General features: G+C 32.5%; 5 protein-coding genes across 5 annotated transcripts; 1 reads left to right on the forward strand and 4 right to left on the reverse strand.

Annotated features, from left to right (window-relative positions):
* Window positions 1-1,149: 1,149 nt before the first annotated feature.
* Window positions 1,150-4,762, forward strand: LOC101488885 (cation/H(+) antiporter 15-like). The gene is made up of 3 exons (XM_004503875.4): window positions 1,150-1,436; window positions 2,030-3,028; window positions 3,405-4,762. Exons 1-3 carry the CDS (start codon window positions 1,227-1,229, stop codon window positions 4,686-4,688), a joined length of 2,493 nt encoding a protein of 830 aa, XP_004503932.1. The 5' UTR covers window positions 1,150-1,226; the 3' UTR covers window positions 4,689-4,762.
* A 769-nt stretch (window positions 4,763-5,531) lies between these two features.
* On the reverse strand, window positions 5,532-7,431 carry LOC101489209 (small ribosomal subunit protein eS12y-like). The gene is made up of 5 exons (XM_004503877.4): window positions 7,294-7,431; window positions 7,148-7,200; window positions 6,176-6,476; window positions 5,932-5,997; window positions 5,532-5,848 (listed from the first exon to the last, which is right to left on the reverse strand). The coding sequence occupies exons 2-5, from the start codon at window positions 7,153-7,155 to the stop codon at window positions 5,789-5,791; spliced, it is 435 nt and encodes a 144-aa protein (XP_004503934.1). The 5' UTR covers window positions 7,156-7,200; window positions 7,294-7,431; the 3' UTR covers window positions 5,532-5,788.
* A 2,080-nt stretch (window positions 7,432-9,511) lies between these two features.
* LOC101489763 (uncharacterized) lies at window positions 9,512-12,514 on the reverse strand. Its single transcript, XM_004503878.4, has 3 exons — window positions 12,108-12,514; window positions 10,305-10,443; window positions 9,512-9,993 (listed from the first exon to the last, which is right to left on the reverse strand). Exons 1-3 carry the CDS (start codon window positions 12,465-12,467, stop codon window positions 9,809-9,811), a joined length of 684 nt encoding a protein of 227 aa, XP_004503935.1. The 5' UTR covers window positions 12,468-12,514; the 3' UTR covers window positions 9,512-9,808.
* Window positions 12,515-13,157: 643 nt separating this feature from the next.
* Window positions 13,158-16,832, reverse strand: LOC101490080 (ras-related protein RABC1-like). Its single transcript, XM_004503879.4, has 7 exons — window positions 16,699-16,832; window positions 16,396-16,557; window positions 15,994-16,062; window positions 15,752-15,817; window positions 14,744-14,865; window positions 13,853-13,981; window positions 13,158-13,602 (listed from the first exon to the last, which is right to left on the reverse strand). Exons 2-7 carry the CDS (start codon window positions 16,529-16,531, stop codon window positions 13,495-13,497), a joined length of 630 nt encoding a protein of 209 aa, XP_004503936.1. The 5' UTR covers window positions 16,532-16,557; window positions 16,699-16,832; the 3' UTR covers window positions 13,158-13,494.
* Window positions 16,833-18,102: 1,270 nt separating this feature from the next.
* On the reverse strand, window positions 18,103-22,858 carry LOC101490408 (mitogen-activated protein kinase kinase kinase 3-like). The gene is made up of 11 exons (XM_004503880.4): window positions 22,283-22,858; window positions 21,506-21,829; window positions 21,021-21,108; window positions 20,796-20,858; window positions 20,501-20,661; window positions 20,336-20,411; window positions 19,945-20,004; window positions 19,729-19,836; window positions 19,412-19,636; window positions 18,936-19,039; window positions 18,103-18,818 (listed from the first exon to the last, which is right to left on the reverse strand). Exons 1-11 carry the CDS (start codon window positions 22,690-22,692, stop codon window positions 18,560-18,562), a joined length of 1,878 nt encoding a protein of 625 aa, XP_004503937.1. The 5' UTR covers window positions 22,693-22,858; the 3' UTR covers window positions 18,103-18,559.
* Between the last annotated feature and the right edge of the window lie 718 nt (window positions 22,859-23,576).

The following is a 23,576-nucleotide window of genomic DNA, read 5'->3' on the forward strand; positions in this document are numbered from 1 at the left end:
TATTTTTTAATACTCAAAAATGAAAAATGGGTATCTAAATTATAACTCAGTTGAGACAAAATTAGTTGGCATGAAAAATTTCAAAATTTGTATAACTGCATCATCGTAACAAAAATAAATGTATTTCAAAATATTGTACCAGATAGGGTCTTGTGACAGTATTGAATGCTTTTGATCTTTCTGTTTCAGTATTTTCTTGAAGAAAAAGAACATGCCAATGATAATAACCGGCACAACGTTAATCAGTGTTATGGTTGAATGAGAGAAAATAAGAGTATGTGTTGTTTATAAAGCCTGTCTTTATGGGCTTTTTATTTTAGTGGAAAGCTGGACTTTGGCCCACTACCGACTTATACTCATATGTTGGTCAAAACAATTAATGGTTAAATAATGTTATCATTATTATTATTATTATTAATTATTATTATTATTATTATTATTATTATTATTATTATTATTATTATTATTATTATTACTATAGTTGTTCTTCATTTGAGAATTTTTAAAAGAATAAAAAAAACTTGTAACAAGGGTGTTGAACTAAAAAGTATTCAATCAAGTTCTCTAAATTTTAAGTAATTTATATATAAATTTCTTAATATTGTTTTTTCTAAAACATAATAACAGAACATATGGAGTGGATCCCAATCCCACATGTGACATGTAGGAATTACCAATTAGGATACACTTGACCTCTTTTGTGCCTCCACTAATTAACTAGCATTATTCATTTAATTAATTGATTAATTAATTGTTCTTAAAATAGAGACTCATATGGACCACATAAAGCCATTGAAATGAACTAGAGTTCCCCCCACTTGGAGTGGACAACCATCAAAACAAAACCAACGTGCACTTCTTTTCGATTCCCCTTTCTCACATTCCAAATTTTCCTCCCCCAAGAAAAAAAACAACACACAAGATTTTCCTCTCAATTTCTCCTTTTCAATTTATCTATGATACTCAAATCACACATTCTATTTTGTTTGAATTCTTGCGTGCAAAACTCATTCACAAATGTTGAATGCACAATATTCCCTTGGTAATAACAATAAGACATTAATGCATATATGAATCATGAACACAAAAAAGCATCTAATCCTATACATTGCGATTAGATATAAGAGAAAGTAAAAGTGGTGACAATATATAGCTATAGCGAGATCTACACATATATATTATTATAAGAGTTGGTGATTGGATTAAGGAAAAAAGAAAGAAAAAAAATGGCAGACCCAACAAACACAACGGTAGCTGCAATGGTATGTTATTCACCAAATATGATAACAACAAATGGAATATTTCAAGGAGATAATCCTTTGGACTATGCACTTCCTGTTTTTATATTACAAGTTATTTTAGTTGTTATTGCCACACGTTTGTTTGTCTTCATTCTCAAGCCCATTCGCCAGCCACGAGTTATAGCTGAAATCTTGGTTAGTTTTTTTTCTTCTTTTTCTATCCCTACAAAAATATATATTTTTTTATATATATGCATGACATTATTATGATCAAAACACAAAAGCTTAATAATAATAATCATGGTGATAATAGTAGAGTTTTTCTTTTTGTTTTTAACCCTATAGTTACCAGCAAAATGGACTCTAATAATTTGGAGTTTAGCGGGGAGATGAATAAAGTCGGACAAATAATTTTTTCAGTCAGAACTCGAACTAGGTTCTTTTTAACGATTTGTCGTTAACTGAAGGTCATTGATCACTTGAGCTCAACCATCAAGATAATTAGTAGAGTTTAATTTATATGCTATGACGTGAGTTCGATCCTTGTAGTTGTACATTTGAAAGGTAGTCCAACTCCGTGCGAAAAACTGAACACCCTGCAACATACTCGAGGATTAGTCTCATATCAGGCCTAAGTCGTGGGGATACTGGAGGGTCAAAGACCCGAATTACGATAGATTAGGAAAAATAATGTTTCAACAAACGCTTAATTAGATCGCATTATTTAGATATGTTATGGATTTATTTTGTAAAATTTTTCATATAGACATGTTTTGTTGTGTGTGCAGGGAGGGATAGTATTGGGTCCATCAGTGCTTGGAAGAAACAAAACATTTGCTGATGCAGTTTTTCCTCTTAGAAGTGTGATGATAATTGAAACAATGGCAAATGTCGGTCTTTTATATTTTCTATTCTTGGTAGGAGTAGGTATGGATGCATCTGCATTGAGGCGCACCGGTCGAAAATCAGTGGCCATAGCAGTTGCTGGTATGATCTTACCATTCGGAACAGGAGCACTTTGTTCAATCTGGTTGGTAAAAAACAGTGAGAAAGAAACAAATGGAGGTTCGTTTGTTTTACTGCTTGGTGTTGTTCTTTCTGTCACTGCATTTCCTGTTCTTGCTAGGATCTTAGCAGAGTTGAAACTAGTAAACACAGAAATGGGAAGAGTTGCACTTTCAGCAGCACTTATTAATGATGCTATGTCATGGATACTGTTGGCTCTAGCAATTGCTTTAGCTGAAAATGATAAAATTTCTCTGGCTTCATTTATGGTTGTGTTATCAAGTGCAGCATATGTTGCTTTTAATGCTTTTGTTGTTAAACCAGTGATCATGTGGATAATAAGGAAAACACCCGAAGGCGAATCGTTTAGTGATTTCTATATATGTTTGATACTAGCTGGTGTGATGATATCAGGTTTCATAACAGATGCTATTGGAACTCATTCTGTTTTTGGAGCTTTTCTGTTTGGTTTGATTATTCCACCTGGACCACTTGGTTGTGCTCTTATTGAAAAGCTTGAGGATTTTGTTTCTGGACTTTTGTTACCTCTTTTTTTTGCTACAAGTGGTTTGAAGACTAATTTGTGTCTCATCAATAATTTTGCCACATGGGCTCTTTTGATCGTTCTTGTTATTTTGGCTTGTATTGGAAAAGTGATTGGAACTTTAATAGTTGCTCTTAGTTATCAAATGTCATTTTCTGAAGGTGCTGCACTTGGCATGCTCATGAACACAAAAGGACTTGTTGAAATTCTTGTTCTTAATATTGGTAGGGATCAAAAGGTATTTATTAATAGTAGCAATTAATGTATAATAGTACTTCTTTCCTCCGTTCCAAAATAAATGGCATTTTAGCATATACAAAAATATTTTTAAAATAAGCGTCATTTTGCTTTTTCAATGTTACATTCATCATTACTTTTCCAACTCTACCCCTAAATTAATCTGAACTCAACTATTTTCAAGTTATTATATTCTATTACTATATACATTTATGACAATAATAATAAGGATAATTTTCTTTCATTTATTTGTAGTTTTGTTAAATTTGTGGGAAAAAACTTAGAATGACATTTATTTTGAAATGAAGGGAGTACTATGATATTGACTGCAACAAACACACGTGATACACGTGTTGATATCAATGAATTCCTTGCAGGTTTTGGATGAAGGAGCATTTGCAACAATGGTGATTATAACTATACTAATGACTGGAATGATTGTACCTGGAATATCAATTATATATAGACCATCAAGAGGAATGATATCTTACAAAAGAAGAACACTTCAAATGTCAAAAAAAGATGCAGAGTTTAGAGTACTTGTGTGCATCCATACTCCTAGAAATGTTCCAACAATGATCAACCTCCTTGAAGCCTCTAATCCAACAAAAAAGTCACCAATATGCATCTATGTGCTTCATATGGTGGAACTTACCGGTCGTACATCAGCATTGCTCATTGTTCATACTTCTCGAAAATCAAATAACCCTGCAGTTAACAGAACTGAGGCACAGTCTGATCACATAATCAATGCTTTTGAAAACTTTGAACAACATGCCAATCATGTATCGGTCCAACCCTTAACTGCAATTTCGCCTTACTCAACAATGCATGAAGATATATGCAGTTTAGCTGAGGAAAAGCGTGTCGCATTCATTATTCTTCCCTTTCATAAACAGCAAACAGTTGATGGTGGTATGGAAGCAACAAACATCGCGTTTCGCACGGTCAACCAGAATGTACTAGCAAATTCGCCTTGTTCGGTTGGAATTCTAGTAGATAGAGGCTTAAATAGTTCGAATCGTTTAATTGCCGATCAAATGTCTCATAACGTTGCGGTATTGTTTTTCGGCGGGCCAGATGATAGAGAAGCATTAAGTTATGGATGGAGAATGTCAGATCATCCAGGAATAACCCTAACCGTAATGCGGTTTGTTCCTGGGGAAGAAGTGTTGATGAATGATAACAATCACAATGCTGATAAACAAAGAGTATTAACAGTTGAAACAGAAGAAGATAATGATAAACAACTAGATGAAAAGTTTCTACATTGGTTTATGATAAGTCATGTGAACGATGATTCAATTGCTTACATTGAGAAAGTGGTTAGCAATGGAGAAGAAACAGTTGCAGCAATAAGGTCAATGGGTGATGTTTTTGGTCTTTTTATTGTTGGAAGAGGTCAAGGAGTGATATCACCATTGACAGCAGGACTCACTGACTGGAGTGAGTGTCCTGAGTTAGGAGCCATTGGTGATTTGATGGCATCGTCTGATTTTGCAACAACTGCTTCAGTGTTGGTAGTGCAACAATATGTTGATGTTAATTCTGAAGATGGGTTGGGAACACCAGTGCTAACAAATGAAGATTATGTTAGTCATCATTCAACTGTTACACCACCAAGGGGGAGTCAATCTGTTTTTCATACAGAACAGTTGTGATAATGAAATAGCTTTAACTAACCTCGCTTCTTTTTGTCATTTTTGAATTAGGTATTCATGCCTAATGATTATTTAATTCCACAACACTTGTACAAAATGTACATACAAATATACGTTTTCATTAATTAATAGAAATATATAATTCCACAACACTTGCACAACTTCATTTTCTTTTTTGGCATGAATAAGAAATATATACTTACACCATCCAACGTCAACGAAAGGCCAATGAAATGGATGCATAAAAAGAGATACATATATGGCTGGCTATCAACCAATTTCAAGTTATCGTACATACTTATTCTCAAAGGACAAAACATGCTGCCAGCCATTTTTTTGGCGTTGAACCTGTCTTAGGTTTGGCCTGTGTTCTTCCATTTAGGCTTAACGAATAGGGCATCTAAACAAGTGATGAATGTTATAGAGATTCAAGAATGGAAGGATTATCCAACGAAGCAGAAAGTTGTTAGAAATTAAAATTTAGATTTGCAATGGAGTGGAACCTCAAAAATGAAAAGCAAAGAACAAGACATGGGTTTTAAGAAAGCCTAGTCTCACCACAGCATCTCTTTCTTAGAGTTGTTTGAAGTTCGAATTATATTGTTAAAGAATGAAGTAATTTACACGCTTTTAGTGCAAGTGTACAGCCAGCAAACATAATATAATATTGTTTATGGAAGCCTCGTTTCAAGAATCTACTATAGTCAATTTTCCTTTTTATAACTTTTCTAAACTTTACTGCACAGCGAAAAAAAATATTTGGTTCACACATTGATTTTAAGGAATAAATGAGAAGTGCTACTTGGCTTGCTAGCAAACAGATTTGTAACAAGGTTTCTGAAGTTCTAGAAAAGCATCACATTTCTATTTCTGCCAGATGAAGAGAATTGGCATCAAGCCATAGTAAATTTCAAATGTCATAAGTATAAAATAGAAAATGGGTAACAAACATGTTATCAATCTAAACAAATTTGAGTAACAACGAGAAGGAGAATGAGAATGGGTACAGTATTAAACCATCAAAATCCCTAGGGTGAAACTCCATAAAAGAAAAAATCACAGTACTTTTACAAAAACTTCAAACTGATGCATATTGCAACTCAGTTAGATTTCACGTGCTGCAAAACAACATTGTATGCTTCGTGCTCTTCACCAAAATCCTACAAAATGTAGATAGTTTTAAGTGTGCATATAGGATGAATAAGACTCCAAACATTTCCATTTTGAATGATATAAGTCGTACCTTGACAACCACGCAGGAGCAGCCAGTTACCTTCCTAGCTTTACCCTCTGAATCAATCTTACACAACTGCAATAAGAGGCACCAAAATCAAGAAAAATGACATGACAAGAATGATAAAGCATAAAAAAGGACCAACACAATAACTAAAAAACATCAACCATTTAAATTTGTGAATTGTATCCATATGGTTGTCCGAAGGAATAGTGCATTAAAATTGGATTAGAGCAAAGCTAAGGGCACTTACACCAGCCCACTCTCCAAGGGTCTTTGCATTTGGAACAGTCAATAAGCTAACATTGTGCTCTGCGCAAAGGGCTTTCACCAACTTGACATAATCAGGTTGGTCACAGTCTTCAGCTAGAACACAGAGTTGAGCAGCGTGCTTCTCAATCACCTTTGCGCTTTCATGAAGACCTCGTGCAAGGCCACCATAAGCCCGGGACTTTCTCAGCACAAGCTGAACAGCAGTCATGATATCCATTGGCTCACCAGGAATAGCAGCCGCAGCAGCAACAACTGGTTCGACTGCAACAACACCTTCTTCACTGTACAACAAAATGTTTCTTAACAGTCAACAACTTCACAAAAAATCTCTTAAATGCTACTCAAGAGACACATGAATAATCACAGTACAACAACAAAATTCTCAATAATCATCAACTTATCAAATAATTGTAAAAGCTATTCAATAGAGAAACACATGTATAATCACTGCACAACAAAAAGTTACTCAATAGTCACCAACTTATCAAACAGTCTCAAAACCTATTTAAGAGAAACACATGGATCAAATCACACTGACAGCCTATAATATTTTTCATCAGCAATTGGGGCCGCATTGGCCAAATTTGACAGCAATTATCCTCATTATCGATCACAACGCGGTCGCGACTTGGAAACCTTGACATTCACTTTGAAAATGTAATATATACGATACAATTAACTGTTTTCTCAAATGTCTTCTTGAGGGATATAGCAGTCAGATCCAAAATATTTCAATAGCAGTCCTTAAATTTTGAAAAACAATACTCTAATGAATTTGAAAGTTTTCAGATATAGTTCATACAAGAGGAAAAAAACAACATGGATCAAACAAAAAGCTGCTAACATAACCCTATAATTACTTTATACACCATAAACTAACAAGCAGAATCTCTCAAACAATATATCATGAAAAGATATCAGAGGGAACGAAGAAAGCGAAAAATTGGCATACCCAGACATATTTGATTGTGGATTTCAATAAAAAAGACTCTACTTTTTGTGTTCCTGCACAAAACAAAAATTAACAAAACAATGAGTTTTTCTTGTGAGAAAAAGTGATGATCGAACCGGTCGAGAGATTGAGGGATTGAAAGTGACCTTGTTGAAGAAGATGGTGCCGCCGAAAAATCCCTAGGTATGATAGTGGTGGTACGAAAACACCAGATAAAAATTGGAAATTTATAAGACAGGGAAACCATAAACCCTAACATTTGGTTTGAAATGTCCCAATTGTCCCTTGCGTTTTTTTTTTTATATCATAATAAAATAATGTATAATGTATAAAATTAAATAGTGTAATTTTGAAACTTTTGCAAAGATACTAATTTTCACAATTAACGTAAAAAAATGTATACTTTAAAAAAAATGAATTTAAAAAAATTCATATTAACACAGACAATTAATAATAATTTGTGACATTAACAAAATATTATACAATTTTTATGAGTTTATAAATATATATATATATATATATATATATATAATAATTGAAGTGAAATATGTTCAATGGGATGGATAAACAATATAAATTTTTTTTATATTAATACTATATAAATTAAACTATTTACTTAATTCATTTAATTTTAATTCCTTTAATGCATTGAATTGTATCTATCCAAAAAATATTACACCCAAATATAAATATATATACATTTTTTAAATTAAAGATTTTAGACTATCATCATAAAGTTATTTTATGCTAACAATCAATTACGATTCTTCAATCTGTTACATTAGATTAAATATTTTTAAATACAAAACTAAAAAATATAAATATTTATGTAATTGTTTGTTGTGCTGTGAAATTAAGTTGTAGTTGATTACTAGGTAAAATAATTTTATAACTAGTAGTGCATTTTTTTAATCTCTTTATTTTTTTTTAAATTTAAATTTTCAAAGTGTTATTTAAATTTAACTTCACATGATTTGTCTAATAAACTGAACTCTAGCGCTCTTACTCTTTCGTACCCTTGTTTTTCATTGTTTCGGTGTGTTATTTTTAAATTTTTTATTTTGTGTGGTGTTTGTAGTTTAGATTATCAAATCAATTCGATTTAATTGATGATTTAGTCGTTAACACTAAAAATCTAGATATATGAATATTCTAGTTACTTTGATTAGGTCAAAATATTTATAAGTATTTTAATGTTTTATACTATTGATATTAATATCATGAGATTGTTCACGTATTATACTATTGATATTAATATCATGAGATTGTTCACGTATTTATTATTTTTAATTTTTAATGACTTTATAAATTTTATATTATCTTAAATATATTATATTAATTTAAACAAATGAATATCATTTTGTTAATAAAAAAATTATTTTCTTAAAAAAACAATCCTCAGATTTCTTGTAACTTGAGTGTTCTAATTTGGAATTCTCTATTTTTAGTGTATGTATAAATTTTATTTATCAGAAGTTTTCAATAAAATTGGTGATTCTCTTTGGTTCTGTGGATAGATATACTTCCTCTAGTCCATTTTTTTTCAATAAAAAAGGAGAGCCCTTATTTTAAATTTTATTTTATCTTAAAACAATTATTTTAATCTTATGTTTTTTTGTGATGACAAATATTTATAAAGAAAAAACTTAATTAAAATAAAATAATGATTTTATAACTTTGATATGCTTATGATAGACTAAGATGTTGAGTTCCCGTAAGTTAAATCCATCATTCTAATAAAAAAATTGAATTGATGGAGTGTACTTAAGTTCAATATTTAATTTAAATAATTATTGATTATACTTTAGATATTTCAATTTCTTCAAAGAACTAAGAAACGAATAGTCTCATCATATTCAAAATTAAAAGAGAAAAAAGCATAATAAATATTAAACAATTGTGTTAAATTCTTTTTGTTTTACTTTATTCAAATAATTAAGGAATAAAATATAACTCGATGCAGTTGTTGGTGAATATATATTGAATTGATATAAATTTGAGTATTTTTTATTGACAACGGCAGTTCTTATTTAAATGCATCCTCAAAATATTGTTTAGTAGTATATTTTTGTTGACATTTGACTTGACATTGGATTGTGAGAGAAAGGCTTCATAATCATAAATCTTTGTAGTTATGATTTTTATTTTTATTTTGCTTGGGAGTTGGGTAACTATAGTTATGAACTTTTAACTCAGAGTAATCTCTCTTTAAGAAAATTAAATAATACAAAATTTGTTTGATAGTTATCCCATATCAACTGAAATGGAATATGAGCTATTCATGCTTACAAGGTGAGGCACAGAACTCTATCCTTTGATGATATTAGTTGCATGTGGTACTGGTCTTTTGAAAACACAAATAACTAGAGTTGAACAAATACTAGCTTCTGAATTATAAACTATATCATAAATTCTAGGAAATACCTTACAGTGCAACATCACAGATTCACAGAGAACAGCAAAAAAAAAAAAAAATTATACCAAAGTTGATTTACATTTCAGAACAACAAGAGTTAACTAAAGTAGAAAAAAAATGTACAATGAACAAGGGTATACATTTGAAGTTATAATAAATATTTAAACTTAAGAGAAAGTTTTCATATACCTGCCACTGCTATGTATGGGTAAATTAAACAATGCGTATAAATATCATCTAAGGTCTTAAGATAGTGTAATGAAATGCTGCAGAGAACTAATCAAACTTGGAGGCCAGTGCTTTGTGTCTCTAACATATGAAATATCTGTAAAATGAGGATCAAGAAGAGTTGCAATAGTGAACTGGTTTTCAGCAAGCAATGCGGCATGCTTATCTGCATATAAGGCTGCTGCAAGAGCTGCGTGTACTTCTGCTCGAGAAAAAAAGTAGCATTAGAGAAAAGCAAGAATTTTCCTTCTAGAATGAAAAGGCTATGAAACATACAAATCCGGATTGTCTGTGGTCTACAATCTTACGCATTCACGCAACCAACTCATTAGTGGCTGTTGGACCAAGACCCAACAATCTTGCTTTCAAGCTCGGTAGTTTAGATTTTAAAAATTAAAATAAAATCTACATTAAAATCTGAACCGTCTAATCTCGATCCAACTGCCACTGATATGCTGACTGCATGAGTGCGTGGGATTGCTAACTATAGTTAATCCGAATCCTGAAACATACCCGGATACCCTTTTAGTGATATTGAAACGTCTTCCATTTCTGCAATTGCTTCTTCTCTGTCACCAACTTCATATAGGGCCAGTGCTCTCCCTACCCTTGCATACTCTGAGAATGCCAGGTCTTTGTAGCTTTCAATCACCTGAAAAAACCGATAGCATGTATAACCAAGTACGAATCAATCAGATGATTAAACCATAGAATATGCGCATAAACTTATTGACGCTTAGAGTGTGACATGTGATGCCTTGACATAGTTCAGGTTGAGCCACCAAGGTGGATGAGTGGAAATTCCTATGAGAACTATGAAAATCATGAGGCCTCACTGTGAAATTATATATTTCTGTTATCTCTAGTGAATCCAAAAAATTATCAACTTTTACATTAACAGAACAATATTAAATTTGTTTGAAACTGAACTTTAGTAAGTTCCCAATTATTGGCATGAACTTTGAATGACACTCAACTTATAATTGGTTCACAAAATAGTCATTATGTGACATCTTTGCTCAGATGTTCCTGGCTTCCTATTGTGTCTGTTGTTTTGTTCAGATATGGAAAGTAGAAAATTTCAGGTGTACAACAAATCATAGTTGCCTACATTTAGGCCATACAAATACAAGAATTATGAAGATGGTCCTCTACATAATTTTTGGTGGGTAGCAATGCCAGTTTGCTTTTTTGAAATTTGAACAGCTATTGTATACATGCCCTACTGTGGCTGATTGAGTGTGTGTATCTATCTATCAATACATGTGTGTACAAACATATACATATACATCAAGCCATAAACACACATATCGATTGATTGTCCACTCACACACACATTCATATATGTATCTATGCAGGGAAGCGTATAAGTTTAGATGTAAGAGTATCATTATCATTTATAACCATGTGTGGGTTGCTTTTCTTAAATTAAGTGTTAATCATCTATGTATGATTATTTGATCAAGATTAACTCATAGTCTTGCTCAAAATGCTCTCATAATATCTCTCATCTATTTAGGCCACTTATTTCTTACAATTTATAAATATAAACTAGTCATTAGAGGAATATAGAAAGGGGCATGATTTGCATTTCATGTGAACAATGTTGCAAATCACACAAGGAACAATCAACAATGCCACTGACAACCAAACAACCTAATCTTACATAGATAAACAATCAACAAAGTTGAAGAAGAAGAAGAAGAGGAAAAATATTTTCTCTTCAGACAATAATTTCAGTAGTAGCTTAATAGGTAGTAGGTACTACTGTATTAGTAATACTAGTAATAAACTTAACTAGGATAGCAAATATTAATTTCTTTTTGGATTATTCTATTAAAAATTAGGTGGGTCTCCCCCTAAATTGATCTTTCATTGATTCAAGAAGAGTTTGGCAGAGCTTATTTTAGCTTAACTTGGAAGAGGTTAAGAAAACAGCTTTAGGTATGTTTATAAATTCTTTTTAGCTTATAAATACAAGCCCCCCTCCTCCCCCCAGTAACCTAGGTCTTTTTGAATTAACTTATTTCAACTTATCAATTGACGTAAACAACAACTAATGACATATTTATAAATTAGGATAGCTTGCCTGAAAATAATTGTACTTTATTTTAGTTTGTTATAGAAATAATTTATACATAAGCACTTATATAACTTATATAAGCATATAAGTTATAAGCACTTAATTAAGTTATTTATACAAAGAGGGCTAATTAGAGTTTGTTTAGGGTTTACTCTGATAGTCTCATTACCTGTCCCATTATAGAAATAATTTTTACATAAACTCCCATATGATACTAAATAAGGAGGAAAGACCTGAGAAAAGTACTGAAGAGCGCCATTGAAGTCACCTTGAGCCTGCAATTCCCTCCCTTTCTCCAACAATTCCACTCCTAGAGAAACTCTCTGTGAGATTAAAGCACTTGCATCTCTTTCAGAAGGAGTTACTGGGTCATACTCTGTATCACTTTCACCAAAGGCTTGAAAGGGAAGAAAAAGGAAGCCAGAGAGGGGGAGAGATAAAAGGAACAACCGTCTGTTTGGAGTTTGAGCTCTGGAAATGGGTGCTGATGGTTTGGTCTGATGAGAATACTGAATTCTTCTTCTGTTTTTAGGATTACGTAATGGAAGGTGGGAAATGGGTGGTGCTGCTGATGCTCTGCATGCACCTACCATACTTGTCACTTCTGACCAAATATTCTAAGGATTTTTATTCTTTCAATACACACATTTTTTATTTACTCATGAGATATTTTGTTTCATATCTCCTTGACAAATATTTTTAAAAAAATATTGAATTTTGAATTTTGTATTTTGCATGGTCAGTGGCATTTTAAGTTAATTTCAATTAACATTATATTTTAAGGTGTTGGCTTTTTTTAATCGGTTTGATTTTAAAATAAATTTGATTCTATCAGATTTTATTTATTTCGATTTGATTTTTTTTTTTTTATATTAGTTAATATTTAAAATATTTTGTTTAAATATGTTTCTTTTGAAAAACTATTTTTTATGACCATAAAAAGAACATGCATATGTATCTTGGTCAATAATATCAATACTCAAATAAAGTTAATAATGAGTCATTTAGTGTAATAGTTATTTAAAATTACTTTAGAGTAAAGTCCCATGTTACATGCATCGATAATATTTTTGGATCTATTTGAATTTGATTAGTTTGCATCATAAAACCCAAAAGATGATAGTCAATTAGTTAACATGCTTTTGATCCTTTTCAACACATTAAAATGACAACAGACAAATATCCTCATATCAAGCTTATCCAATAACTTCAAATCTTATTATTTGATTATCTTTGATGCTTATCTTCAGCGTTTGCTTGCTTTTATGGTATTGCTCAAGCTCTGCAACATCGACAGTTGGAGCATATCGTTGCTCAGACATTATTATTATATACAATTTGATCTGGATCATCTATTGTGATTTAAAATAAAAAGTTGCACGTCTTCACACGAAATTAAGCGCAAGTCCCAAGAAATTGCAGACAACAATCATCACTATATTACATCTACATATTCAAGTCAAAACAGGAACTTGAAAAATAAAAAATGACCTCCACTTATGCTAAAAGGCTAAAGTAACCAGGAAATTTGTTAGAAACCCAGGAAAATGGATGCAATGCCTTTCTCTTGGAGGCCGTGATTCTTAAAATGCAGCTTCCAAGTGAAGTAGCTTCTTAAAATCAGCAACAACCACCTGTGGATGCATCAGACTGAGGTGGCTTGTCCTTAAAAATGTTATTTTTTACTCCCTTAGAGCCCTCAGCTAAGAGGCTAGGTGTATCAAGAGTCTGCACACAACAAAAGAAAAAAAATCCATTTAGCTATTGTTCATCACAAATTAGAAGAAGGCATTCAATTCTTGTCTCAATTCATTAATTTATTTAATGTCTGTGAAAAATATTCCTTCCCCAAGATGGCACAGGGTCATTTTCTCAATTAAATATCTCTGCCTTCTAACATGCATAGCGAATCTATGCTGCACACTGATTATGGATCAAAATTAGGTTCCCATGTGGGCATATATGTCACTTTACATACCTTCAAAACAAGCTCTTCAAAGCATTGCTGCACATTTACTCGAGTTTTAGCACTGCATTCAATAAAGAGGCAACCATATTCCCTAGCGAAGTCCATTCCCTCTTTCTTTGTCACAACTCTATCACCCTCCTGAAATTACATATATAACCAACACATGGTATTGGTAAGTCCTCAATGGAATGCAAGAAAAAATTAATATCAGCAACAAGCTCCGATATGATGCAGAAGTCAGAACTAGAAACCAATGTGCAATGCAGCAGACCAGCAGCATTCAAGAGTAGAAGCTAGAATTGTAAAACTGAGAGGCCAAAATGGAGCCCAAGCAATCAATGATTTTTATATACTTAAATACAACATAAAAAAGACCAAGTACATTGGATCAAACGAGCTCTCCAATCTCTTTATACATATTATGTGATAAAAACTCCTACAAAGACGTGATACTGAAACGGAAGCTAGAAAAACAATATACCATAGCAGATGAACGAATGAAACTTGTAATAAAATCTTGGGTGTTATACTTCATCCAAAAACACTGTAAACAAACAGAAGTGTCAAAAACACTCCCACCCTCCTTCTGCAGAACTTTCTAAAGTGAAAATATATAAATTGCTTAAAAGGGTTTTAAACTGTTTACCCTGCCAAAATCTCCTAATGATTGCACTCCTAAGAAAACTTAAAAGAAATGGAATGACATTGATTTTGAACAACTTAGGCATGGAAATCCAACACAAACATATGGGGAACAGAGGTTATTTAAGCCAGCGAAAAAATACATGCATAAAAATTTGTATTCTAACATATTCACTGACATGATTTAAATACAAGGGAAGGTTAATACAAGTAAATATTAAGAGACAGTGTGCGACCATAAACGTTTTAAAAGAATACCTTATCTACTTTGTTTCCAACAAGCATCTTCACGCAGTCTTGATTTGTTGAATAAAGGTCTATTTCCTTTGCCCATACTTCAGAGAGATTTGTAAATGTTTCTCTCCGTGTTACATCATAAACTGCAACAGTTATGAGGACAAAATATAAAGATAATCAGTAAATCTAAAACTTAATTTTCAACACACATCAACTTGAAGAAGAGGACATCTCCCAGATCCAAAGACCATTCAACAAATTGCAAGCAAATACAGATATTGCAGTGAATCCCATCACTAACAAATAAAGTCCAGTTTGGCAACTGAATACCATAGATCAATTAGATGAAAGACTAATTCACTGACAAATCAGGTTTTCCAGGATCTACTAGCTGATATTCAAAACAGTGTTCAATGCATAATTTTTCCAAGAAACGCGACCGATTTAAAATCTCACAAGGATACAAATCAATAAAATCTGAATTTGGTAAGAATAGATATGGAATTGGTGTTCTAATAATCAAGATCACCGAGTCACCAAATATTCCCAGTAGAGGTCAGGAAAATGACTTAAAAGGTGTATGATGTGAATTAATAATTTGCAGGAAAGTAGGTAACCCCGTGCTTTAATTTTGGGAGGCAACAAAAAATCTTGGTTTCGGTTGGTGATACAGGGTGGAAGGAATGAAATCGGCTAGTTAGATTTTCAAACATAGATGTCATCTTATTTCACTCTATTCCACCCTATACCACAAATCCAAACATATAGCATGCGACTCCATAAGGATGAAAAAGCTTTGGCCTTAATTCTACTCCGAAAACAACTAACTCAAAACAAATCACATCATACACCATAAGTGGTGCCAGCTTAACAAGAACATGTCAACCCAAATGAGCATTCTATTCTATCCATCAACTGAGAAAATCCTGGTCTAGGTTGTCGTCAAAATTCATCGCATTTCAATTAATGTAATAAATAAATGTATGATTGGGAGAATGCAGAGTAAAAAAAGGGAGAATAGAAACTTGCCCATGATGATTCCTTGTGCTCCTCGATAGTACGAACTTGTGAGTGTTCTAAATCTCTCCTGACCAGCTGCATTATTTAGTTTAAGAAAAAGTACAATATCAATAAAATATGGTATTGGGCAGACAAATTAAAAGGTCTCCATGATTGACATATATACAATTAAGCTCTAATAAACAAGGATTTAAATAAATGTATGAACATAGATAGAAAGTGAAAGTTGAATAAATAAATGAATAGCATACCGGTATCCCAAATGGCAAGCTTGAGTTTTTTACCCCCCATCATGACATATTTGACCTTAAAATCAACACCTGTAGAAGGAGGCACCAAACAATGCATAAACACAAAAGTTAACTTGCTAAATTGCCAAGTGAACTGCGGATCACAGCATGCTTTTTAATAATGAATGAATATATAGCACTAACACTTCAAATTGAAGGCATTTTTTTTGTGTCTGACACAACACCAATTTACTCTATTTTGTCAAATTATTAACGATGTGAATCAATGTTGTGTCTGATGTCCATTTTGGTGTGAGTTATTATAGCTCCATATCACAGTGTGCATACAAATAATAATCAAGAAGGTAATGACTTTGAATATAATAAAATAAAATAAAATAAAAAGAAAGAAAAGGGAGCAACCAATGGTGGGGGAGAGATCTTCGAAATCATCGGAGGTGAATCTGAGAAGAAAACTACTTTTTCCAACACCAGAGTCTCCAATCATTAACAACTTGAACAAATAGTCGAATTCTTGCTGCCCCGAACTCGAATCCATCGTAACCAACTTAGTATCTGATGATTCTGTTAGTTACACACACATTACTATTATATAATATAAATTGATTTTATTTCATGAATAAATATAATACACTGAAAATTGAGATAGGGAATTAAATAGTACTAGTATTTAGTATATATAGTATATAGTATATAGTATAGTACCCAATGAATTAATTTCAGGCAGGCAGCACAGTTGTTGAAAGAAAGGGGCAATCCAATCGAATTGAATCCGGTATCTATTTATCTATCTATCTAACTATTAACGTTCATTTGCTTAACCAACAAGCATCCCTCCAATACTTTAAATCAATACTATTTTTTTTTTTCTTTAAAAAAGGCTAACTTTTAATTATATATTCAAACATAAATTTCAATTGTTTATATCGTTTAACTACGTGATTAATCAGATTTCGTAAATAATTAAATGAATATAATATTTAACAATAATATATTTAAATATCTTTTATTAAAAAATATCTAAAAAGAAATTAGAGATTATAATTTAAATTTAAATTTAAAAATATTTAAGACTTAAAATCAAAGATATTACTATGAAACAATTTATATTTGAAATTATTGTTAGAATGTTTTTAGGATTTATTTTTTATTTTAGGGATATGAAATATTTTTGAATTATTTGGCTCTATATATAAAAATGAATAAATTTTTGAATTAAAAATTTTCTCTGTATCTAATATATTTATGCAAATACACACATACTTCATCAATGACAAAGTATCACCGACTCTCATCAATTGTCTACTTAACCACAATTTTGATCATTAATTGCAAATTATTGTTGGTCCATTTATGTATATTTGAACTTAGAAAATCAGTAGGTTTAAATATAATTTAGATGATTAATAAGTATGTATATTTCAACATCTAAAATTGTGGTAAATGACATTCTAAATTATAGTTAACAACGTCAAATAGTTGGTTCAAATTGCACATCTTGATATATTTATTAACTATTCACCAAATCTAATTAACTATATACTTTAACTATATAATTGTCTATTTTTTTGTTGAAATTTGATGTCAATTTTGTGTGTCAAATGAATAAGTTATTTGATGGGGGGTAATGGATAAAGTAACGGACAAATATAAAACAACATAAAAATAATAATTTTCATTAATATTCAATTTTAAAAAAAATAAATGATAATAAAAGTAAAATATAAAAATGAGACAAAGTGATATATTATAAATTCAAATGATATTTGGAGTACGTTTACCAGAGAATGACTACTATCATACAGCTACACTTTAATTATACAAGCTTATATTTTACGAGTTACTTTGATCATTCAAATTTTACGTTGTTATAAATTAATATGTATTCACCGACGTTGTCTTTTTCAAACAAAAAGATTTGAGAATTGTTTGTTCTGTCGGCAGAAAAGTACATTAGGATTTTTGTATGAAATTCATCATGAATGAGTACTGAAGTCTTACATCCAAAGAAAAAAGTAATAAAGTCGATTCAGATTGCAGACCACATAAACTGCTACACATAGCAGTACCATTTGCCAATGAAAAATATAAGTTTAGCTACAATGCAAATAATTAAAACCACAAACTGCTCAAATATTTTGGACATTCAGTACACTGGCTCTATCAAGTCAATTTTGTTCACGCTTCTGGTCCTAGATGATGGCTTGGAACCAAACCATACACGTATCCAATCTCAAGTAGAATTTCCAATATAAAATGAAAAGTGGGTGTGAATTTTTTTTCCTTCTTCTCTGTCATTAACTAGCAATATACAACATAACCGTTACTACAAACACAAAGTACATTTCCTTTACAATATAATCAAGAAATTGATACAAGCAACAAGGTCTCCCCAGGCCAATGCACTGAGAGCTTAGGGCCCCTCATTTCTTCTTTGATCTGGTTCTAATGTATAAAGAATAGACCAGAATCTTTTAGACACGAGTTTGTGCTTCAGAGTCCAGATTGAAGTGCAACCACATACAACAAGGCATGCTGGGAAAACCTGTATGTATTTACAATCAACTCAAATGAATCTCATTCTTGGAGATCCGCCAGGTGGTGTATGGGCTTTGTATCTAGACGTTTCGTGCCAAGGATCAAGAGTAAATGTTGCATTTGATCTTGCTGGATAAGGTGTGTCATACAAGGTGTTACTATTTTGTCCCATTAATGTGTAAGTTGGATGAGGAGGAGAATAGAAACAGCTCCTATGTTCCGGACCATATCGCAATGGACTTGAAGAGGGAGATACTGGTAAAGATGTGATCATTCTTGTGTGATCTCTAAACAAGAGAATTACAGAATATGTCAGTCCAAATACTATAAAAATGATGAAGTATATATCGAGATGCAAATTAATTAATGCCTTAGTTATATTCAACATCAGGTGGATATTTTACCTTGGACTCCTTATTGCACGTGGAGCTGCAATAGCTGACTTTGTTGCATAGTCTCCATCAAGTGAAGTTTTAGTTCTTCGATTGGAATGAGACTCTAAAACAGGCTGCAAACAGACACAAATAATGAGAGTGCAATCCAGCTCAGCAATAGCGACAGAATCAGAACTTCAAAAACTTTGAAATGATGTCACTCAGTGCAAGGAAAAAGCATATTAGAATCGACTATGTATATATAAAATTTATTACAAATAGTGAAAGAGAGAAAGAAGGAGGTATCTGGTACTAAGAATTAGTAGAATTGGATAAGTGTAAGGAATTGATTGCAAAAGGAAAACCTATTTCTATAAAGCTCCCGTCCTGACAGGTTCACGTCGTGATTTATAATGATGATTGTATATAAATATAACCACAATATGTATGTAAGAAGAAAAGTAAAAGAAATTTCCAAAGAAAATAAATAACGCCAAACACTTTACCGGTGTTCGACTTCCATCAAACATGTAAGGGAAAACATCTCTGGTTGCAGCTTTTGTTGGTGATTGATCTCTAATGAAGGGATGCTCTAGTAATTTATGGGCTGTTGGGCGAGCTAATGGGTCCCGCTGTAAACATAACATAATGAAATTCTTCGCATCATTTGAAAGATGCTCGGGAATTTCAGGCATATCTTTGCTATTCCCAATTTTAAATATTGCAGCTACCTGTCAATCCAACAAAAACAATTTCAGACTTTGATACTCATCAAACAGGACCATACACATTCAGGCTAGTTCTGAAATATTCAATATCTTACCCCTTCATACTGACTCCACGGAGGCTTTGACGCTGCCATTTCAATAAGTGTACATCCCAAGCTCCATATATCAACTGGAAGGCTATAGCCATTTGTATTCATTACAACCTAAGAAAGACAACATTGGAATACAATAATTATGGTGAGATAGAAGAAGAGGGAAGATTGTGCTTACTTTGAAAGAAGTTTTAAGATTTAAGAAGGAAAAAAACTTACCTCAGGTGCCATCCAGTATGGACTTCCTTTGAATGAAAGCATTGAAGCAGCAGAAGTTATCTGTTCCAGAAAAATAAAATGTCAGAAAATCCATCACGGCTCAGAAATCAATCTAAAGAGATATCAACTCAGAAATGCAATGTGTGAGAGTCGTAAGTGTGCTTGCTCTCATGTCAGTCATGTGCATCCATGAGAGAGCAGGGAGATATCTGCTAATTAAGAACTAGTAGAACTGCAATGTTTTAACCTTGAGCAAGATTGTGTTGTTCAACAACTATCAACTAATTCAACATCATGGATGTAACTAAACTATTTTTCTGTGTTAAAAATAAAAATTACGTTTGAAGAGAGCTAAAAGCAATTTTTTGTTTACAGAATTGAATGAACTTACGTGTTTAGCCATTCCAAAGTCTGCTAGTTTGATTTCACCATTAGGATCAACTAGTATGTTAGCCCCTTTGATATCCCTGCCAAAATAAAAACACAGTGATAAATTGAATGAGAATAAAGTAGATTAGATACCAGATTGTAGATTGAGTAGGAATAACCAAATTACCTGTGTACTGTATTTCTTCCATGTAGATACGCAAGTCCAGAGACAATCTGCCTAGTATAATTTTGAATAACAGGCTCCTTGAACGGGCCATATTCCTGAAGTAATTTATGGATAGAACCACCAGAGACATATTCCAAATAAACAGAAAGTGATTCCTCTCCCTGAAAACGTGGCCAACATATCAGATATACACGTGAATATGTCCATTCTTCAATTTTTCTTTTGAGTGTACACAAAACAGTATTAGGTATATACATGGCTTAAACAATTCTAAACTTGGAATCTTCAAGCATACCAGTTCACTCCCATAGTATTGAACAATGTTTGGGTGTGAAAGCTGATTAAGCAAATTTATCTCCTGCAATCAAATGGTGAATGTGTCATTACCTTAGAGACCGTAAAACTACAATTGAACTTACTAAAGTAAAATTCAACGCAACTGTGCTAAGACAAACTGCAAAACTACTATATATGTGTTGAGGCATCATGTTTAAATCTTCATAAAAAATGCTAAAATTACCTGGTTAAGTTGTTTCAGGCACTCTTTTGAATTTTGATCATCACAGCCAACCCTCACTTCTTTAATTGCACACATTTGTCCGTTGTCACTACGATGCATAAAAGTAAAACAAAAATGGTTTCAGTAATTTGTCTAGAATATGGACATCGAGGGAGAGCGTAAAACAGGGTTTATGAAGTACAAGTAGCTGTGCAAATATAGCTCTATTTTAGCATCAGATATGTATTTGTCAATAACAATTAACAAGTGGCATTTCAATATTTGCTTCTTAACATAAACATGTCATATCCTCTTACATTACAAGTCCAAGAGCAGAAACAACAATTCTGACTTAAGAAATCCCACAAATGAAAAATATACATTATACAAGATAAAAAATAAAAATAAAAAAACCGCTTGACCGCATGAGGTTACCCCAAAAGAGTATTGATGTAAATTTCCTTCCATCAAAAGAAGACTAAAAATAATAAAAGCATGTTATTTACCTATTGAATCCCAGATAAACATGCCCAAATGTTCCCCGGCCTAGAAGCTTTCCTTTCTTCCACTTGGACAGGTTAGTTAGAGTGTTTTCAAATGGTCCATTTGGCCGTGTGTTGGAGAGAGCAGAAGAAGAAGGACTAGTAGGAGAGCCTGGTGGAAGAGGCAATGGATGACATTGACTCTTTCCATCATCTTGCTTTCCCGTAGGTGAGTCAAGACTCAAAGCATGCAACCTTGAATGAAGAGGTGATGTAGGGCTAGTGGGTCCTCTTGACCCAGGACCTGGACTTTTTGACCTCACGTTGAACTTCACCTCATCTTGTCCTCTGCACAAACAAACATCATGGATCAGTTAAAGCACACTGAAAACTTCATATTCCTTCAGCTCCTTATATAGTAATCAGTGCTAGAACAAGTGTATAGATAATAAATAAACCCTTGAACATATAAACCCTTGAACTCGTTGTGATTATTCACTAAAAACATTGAGATGGGTATAACTCGCATAAATATCATCTAAAATTAACATATTTGTTCATCAATTTAACCCTAACATATTCAGTTTCATCAAATATGTCAATAGAGTTAGTCTGAAAGGGCTAATTTTAAATTTTAAATTTTAACACCAAATTAATAGAATGAACTAAGAACCCCCAAATCTCCAATTAACCTAATTGACCAATCAATAATTCAAACAGAAAAGACAGAACAGAACGGAAACGATTAAAAGGAAAGAGCGTTCAACGATTACGTTGAAAAACGATGAACGAAAAAATAACCTGTTATTGGCAACGAATTGAGGAGAAATTGGATGATCATCGAAAGAGGTAGAAGAACTGACGCTGGAGCCAGAAACGGAAGGAGATCCCAAAGCTTGATCGGTGTTTGTAGGTAGAGGTAACGGAAGACCTTTCTTCTCAGTGGCGGCGCCGCCATCGTAATCCTTGCTACTCCTCGGTGAATTCCGATTGAAAACCTCGTCGAAACTCTTCGGCTTCTGTTTCTTCTTCTTGTTCTTGTTCTTGTTATTATCACCGCTGCTACACCTTGTTGATGTGATTGGAGATTTCATCATGAAATTGAATTGAAGAACGCCACGTGGTTGTTCATCTTCGTCTTCTTCATCGTTATCGTTGATTTCACGCTCTTGTTTGTTCTTTGAGGATTTTCTACTCCACCACGCCGGCATTTTAAAACGGATATTATTTCTTCTTTTGGAGAAGAAAAACAATAAACAACAGTTATAGCTAGCTAGCTGCAGAGTATGTATGATAAGTGTGTGTTTTTTGAGAGAGAGTGGTTGGTTATGTTATGAATGAATTAATGGGTTATGGGTGTTGTTGTTAGTGTGTGATTTGTAAGGTGAACAAAACGACAAAAGAGGTGGAGCATGGAGGGACCATACATACAGCTAATGAAGAGAGATAAATGATAATAAGGTGAAGTTGGAATTGGATTAGAGATTCATTATTTAGTTGTTTTAATTGATACAGTACATTATATATTTATTAGTATTAATTAATTTAACTTAAAAAAATACTAACTAGTTAGTCAGTGATCAACTATGAATAATAGCTGAAATAATTTTTTTATCGTACTTTATTTATTGATCAAGCTCTAAATTTCTCTGTTTTATTTCCCGGAAACTAAGGTTAAAAAAAAGGAACAGACTAGTGTGTTGTTAACGTCATCAACTTAACAGTGTTATGTTATTGACAACCGTGTGAGTCTCATGGTATATTTATTGTCCCTCGGTTAAAAAACAAAATGGTTTGGTTTGTTTGGTGGCGGTGATGTTGTTGGCTTCTTTATAGTTGTACTATTAGTACCGGTGTGTGTTATTCTGTGTATAGCGAGCTATATGGGGAGAGAAATATATGTGAGAATCTTTCTTATCGTTTCCACGCGCTGGAGCCACCGTGAACACCGAGAAAAGGCCTCACCACTTGATGAAAATAAATCATATACATCGATAAATATTAATTTTATTTAATTAATTGAAAAGGTTTGCTACTTGGTAGTAATACTATATTAAAATTTTGTTAGATTATGTAGTTGATTGACTTGATCCAT

This window comes from Cicer arietinum, chromosome 6 (assembly GCF_000331145.2).
Source record: "Cicer arietinum cultivar CDC Frontier isolate Library 1 chromosome 6, Cicar.CDCFrontier_v2.0, whole genome shotgun sequence".
In the NCBI taxonomy this organism is placed as follows: domain Eukaryota; kingdom Viridiplantae; phylum Streptophyta; class Magnoliopsida; order Fabales; family Fabaceae; genus Cicer; species Cicer arietinum.

Coding starts and splice junctions, on each gene's coding strand:
- LOC101488885 (XM_004503875.4), top strand. CDS start 1,227: ATGGCAGACCCAACAAACACAACGGTAGCTGCAATGGTATGTTATTCA. Junction 1,437..2,029: donor GAGTTATAGCTGAAATCTTG/GTTAGTTTTTTT, acceptor TTGTGTGTGCAG/GGAGGGATAGTATTGGGTCC. Junction 3,029..3,404: donor ATATTGGTAGGGATCAAAAG/GTATTTATTAAT, acceptor AATTCCTTGCAG/GTTTTGGATGAAGGAGCATT.
- LOC101490080 (XM_004503879.4), bottom strand. CDS start 16,531: ATGGATTCGAGTTCGGGGCAGCAAGAATTCGACTATTTGTTCAAGTTG. Junction 16,063..16,395: donor AGATCTCTCCCCCACCATTG/GTTGCTCCCTTT, acceptor CTCCTTCTACAG/GTGTTGATTTTAAGGTCAAA. Junction 14,866..15,751: donor AGCACAAGGAATCATCATGG/GCAAGTTTCTAT, acceptor TAACTGTTGCAG/TTTATGATGTAACACGGAGA.
- LOC101489209 (XM_004503877.4), bottom strand. Junction 5,998..6,175: donor CCCTTGGAGAGTGGGCTGGT/GTAAGTGCCCTT, acceptor CTCTTATTGCAG/TTGTGTAAGATTGATTCAGA. Junction 5,849..5,931: donor GCTCCTGCGTGGTTGTCAAG/GTACGACTTATA, acceptor TACATTTTGTAG/GATTTTGGTGAAGAGCACGA.
- LOC101489763 (XM_004503878.4), bottom strand. CDS start 12,467: ATGGTAGGTGCATGCAGAGCATCAGCAGCACCACCCATTTCCCACCTT. Junction 10,444..12,107: donor CTCTTCAGTACTTTTCTCAG/GTCTTTCCTCCT, acceptor CGGTTTTTTCAG/GTGATTGAAAGCTACAAAGA. Junction 9,994..10,304: donor ATCACTAAAAGGGTATCCGG/GTATGTTTCAGG, acceptor TTTCTCGAGCAG/AAGTACACGCAGCTCTTGCA.
- LOC101490408 (XM_004503880.4), bottom strand. CDS start 22,692: ATGCCGGCGTGGTGGAGTAGAAAATCCTCAAAGAACAAACAAGAGCGT. Junction 20,412..20,500: donor GGAAGAAATACAGTACACAG/GTAATTTGGTTA, acceptor TTATTTTGGCAG/GGATATCAAAGGGGCTAACA. Junction 20,005..20,335: donor ACTTTGGAATGGCTAAACAC/GTAAGTTCATTC, acceptor TTTCTGGAACAG/ATAACTTCTGCTGCTTCAAT.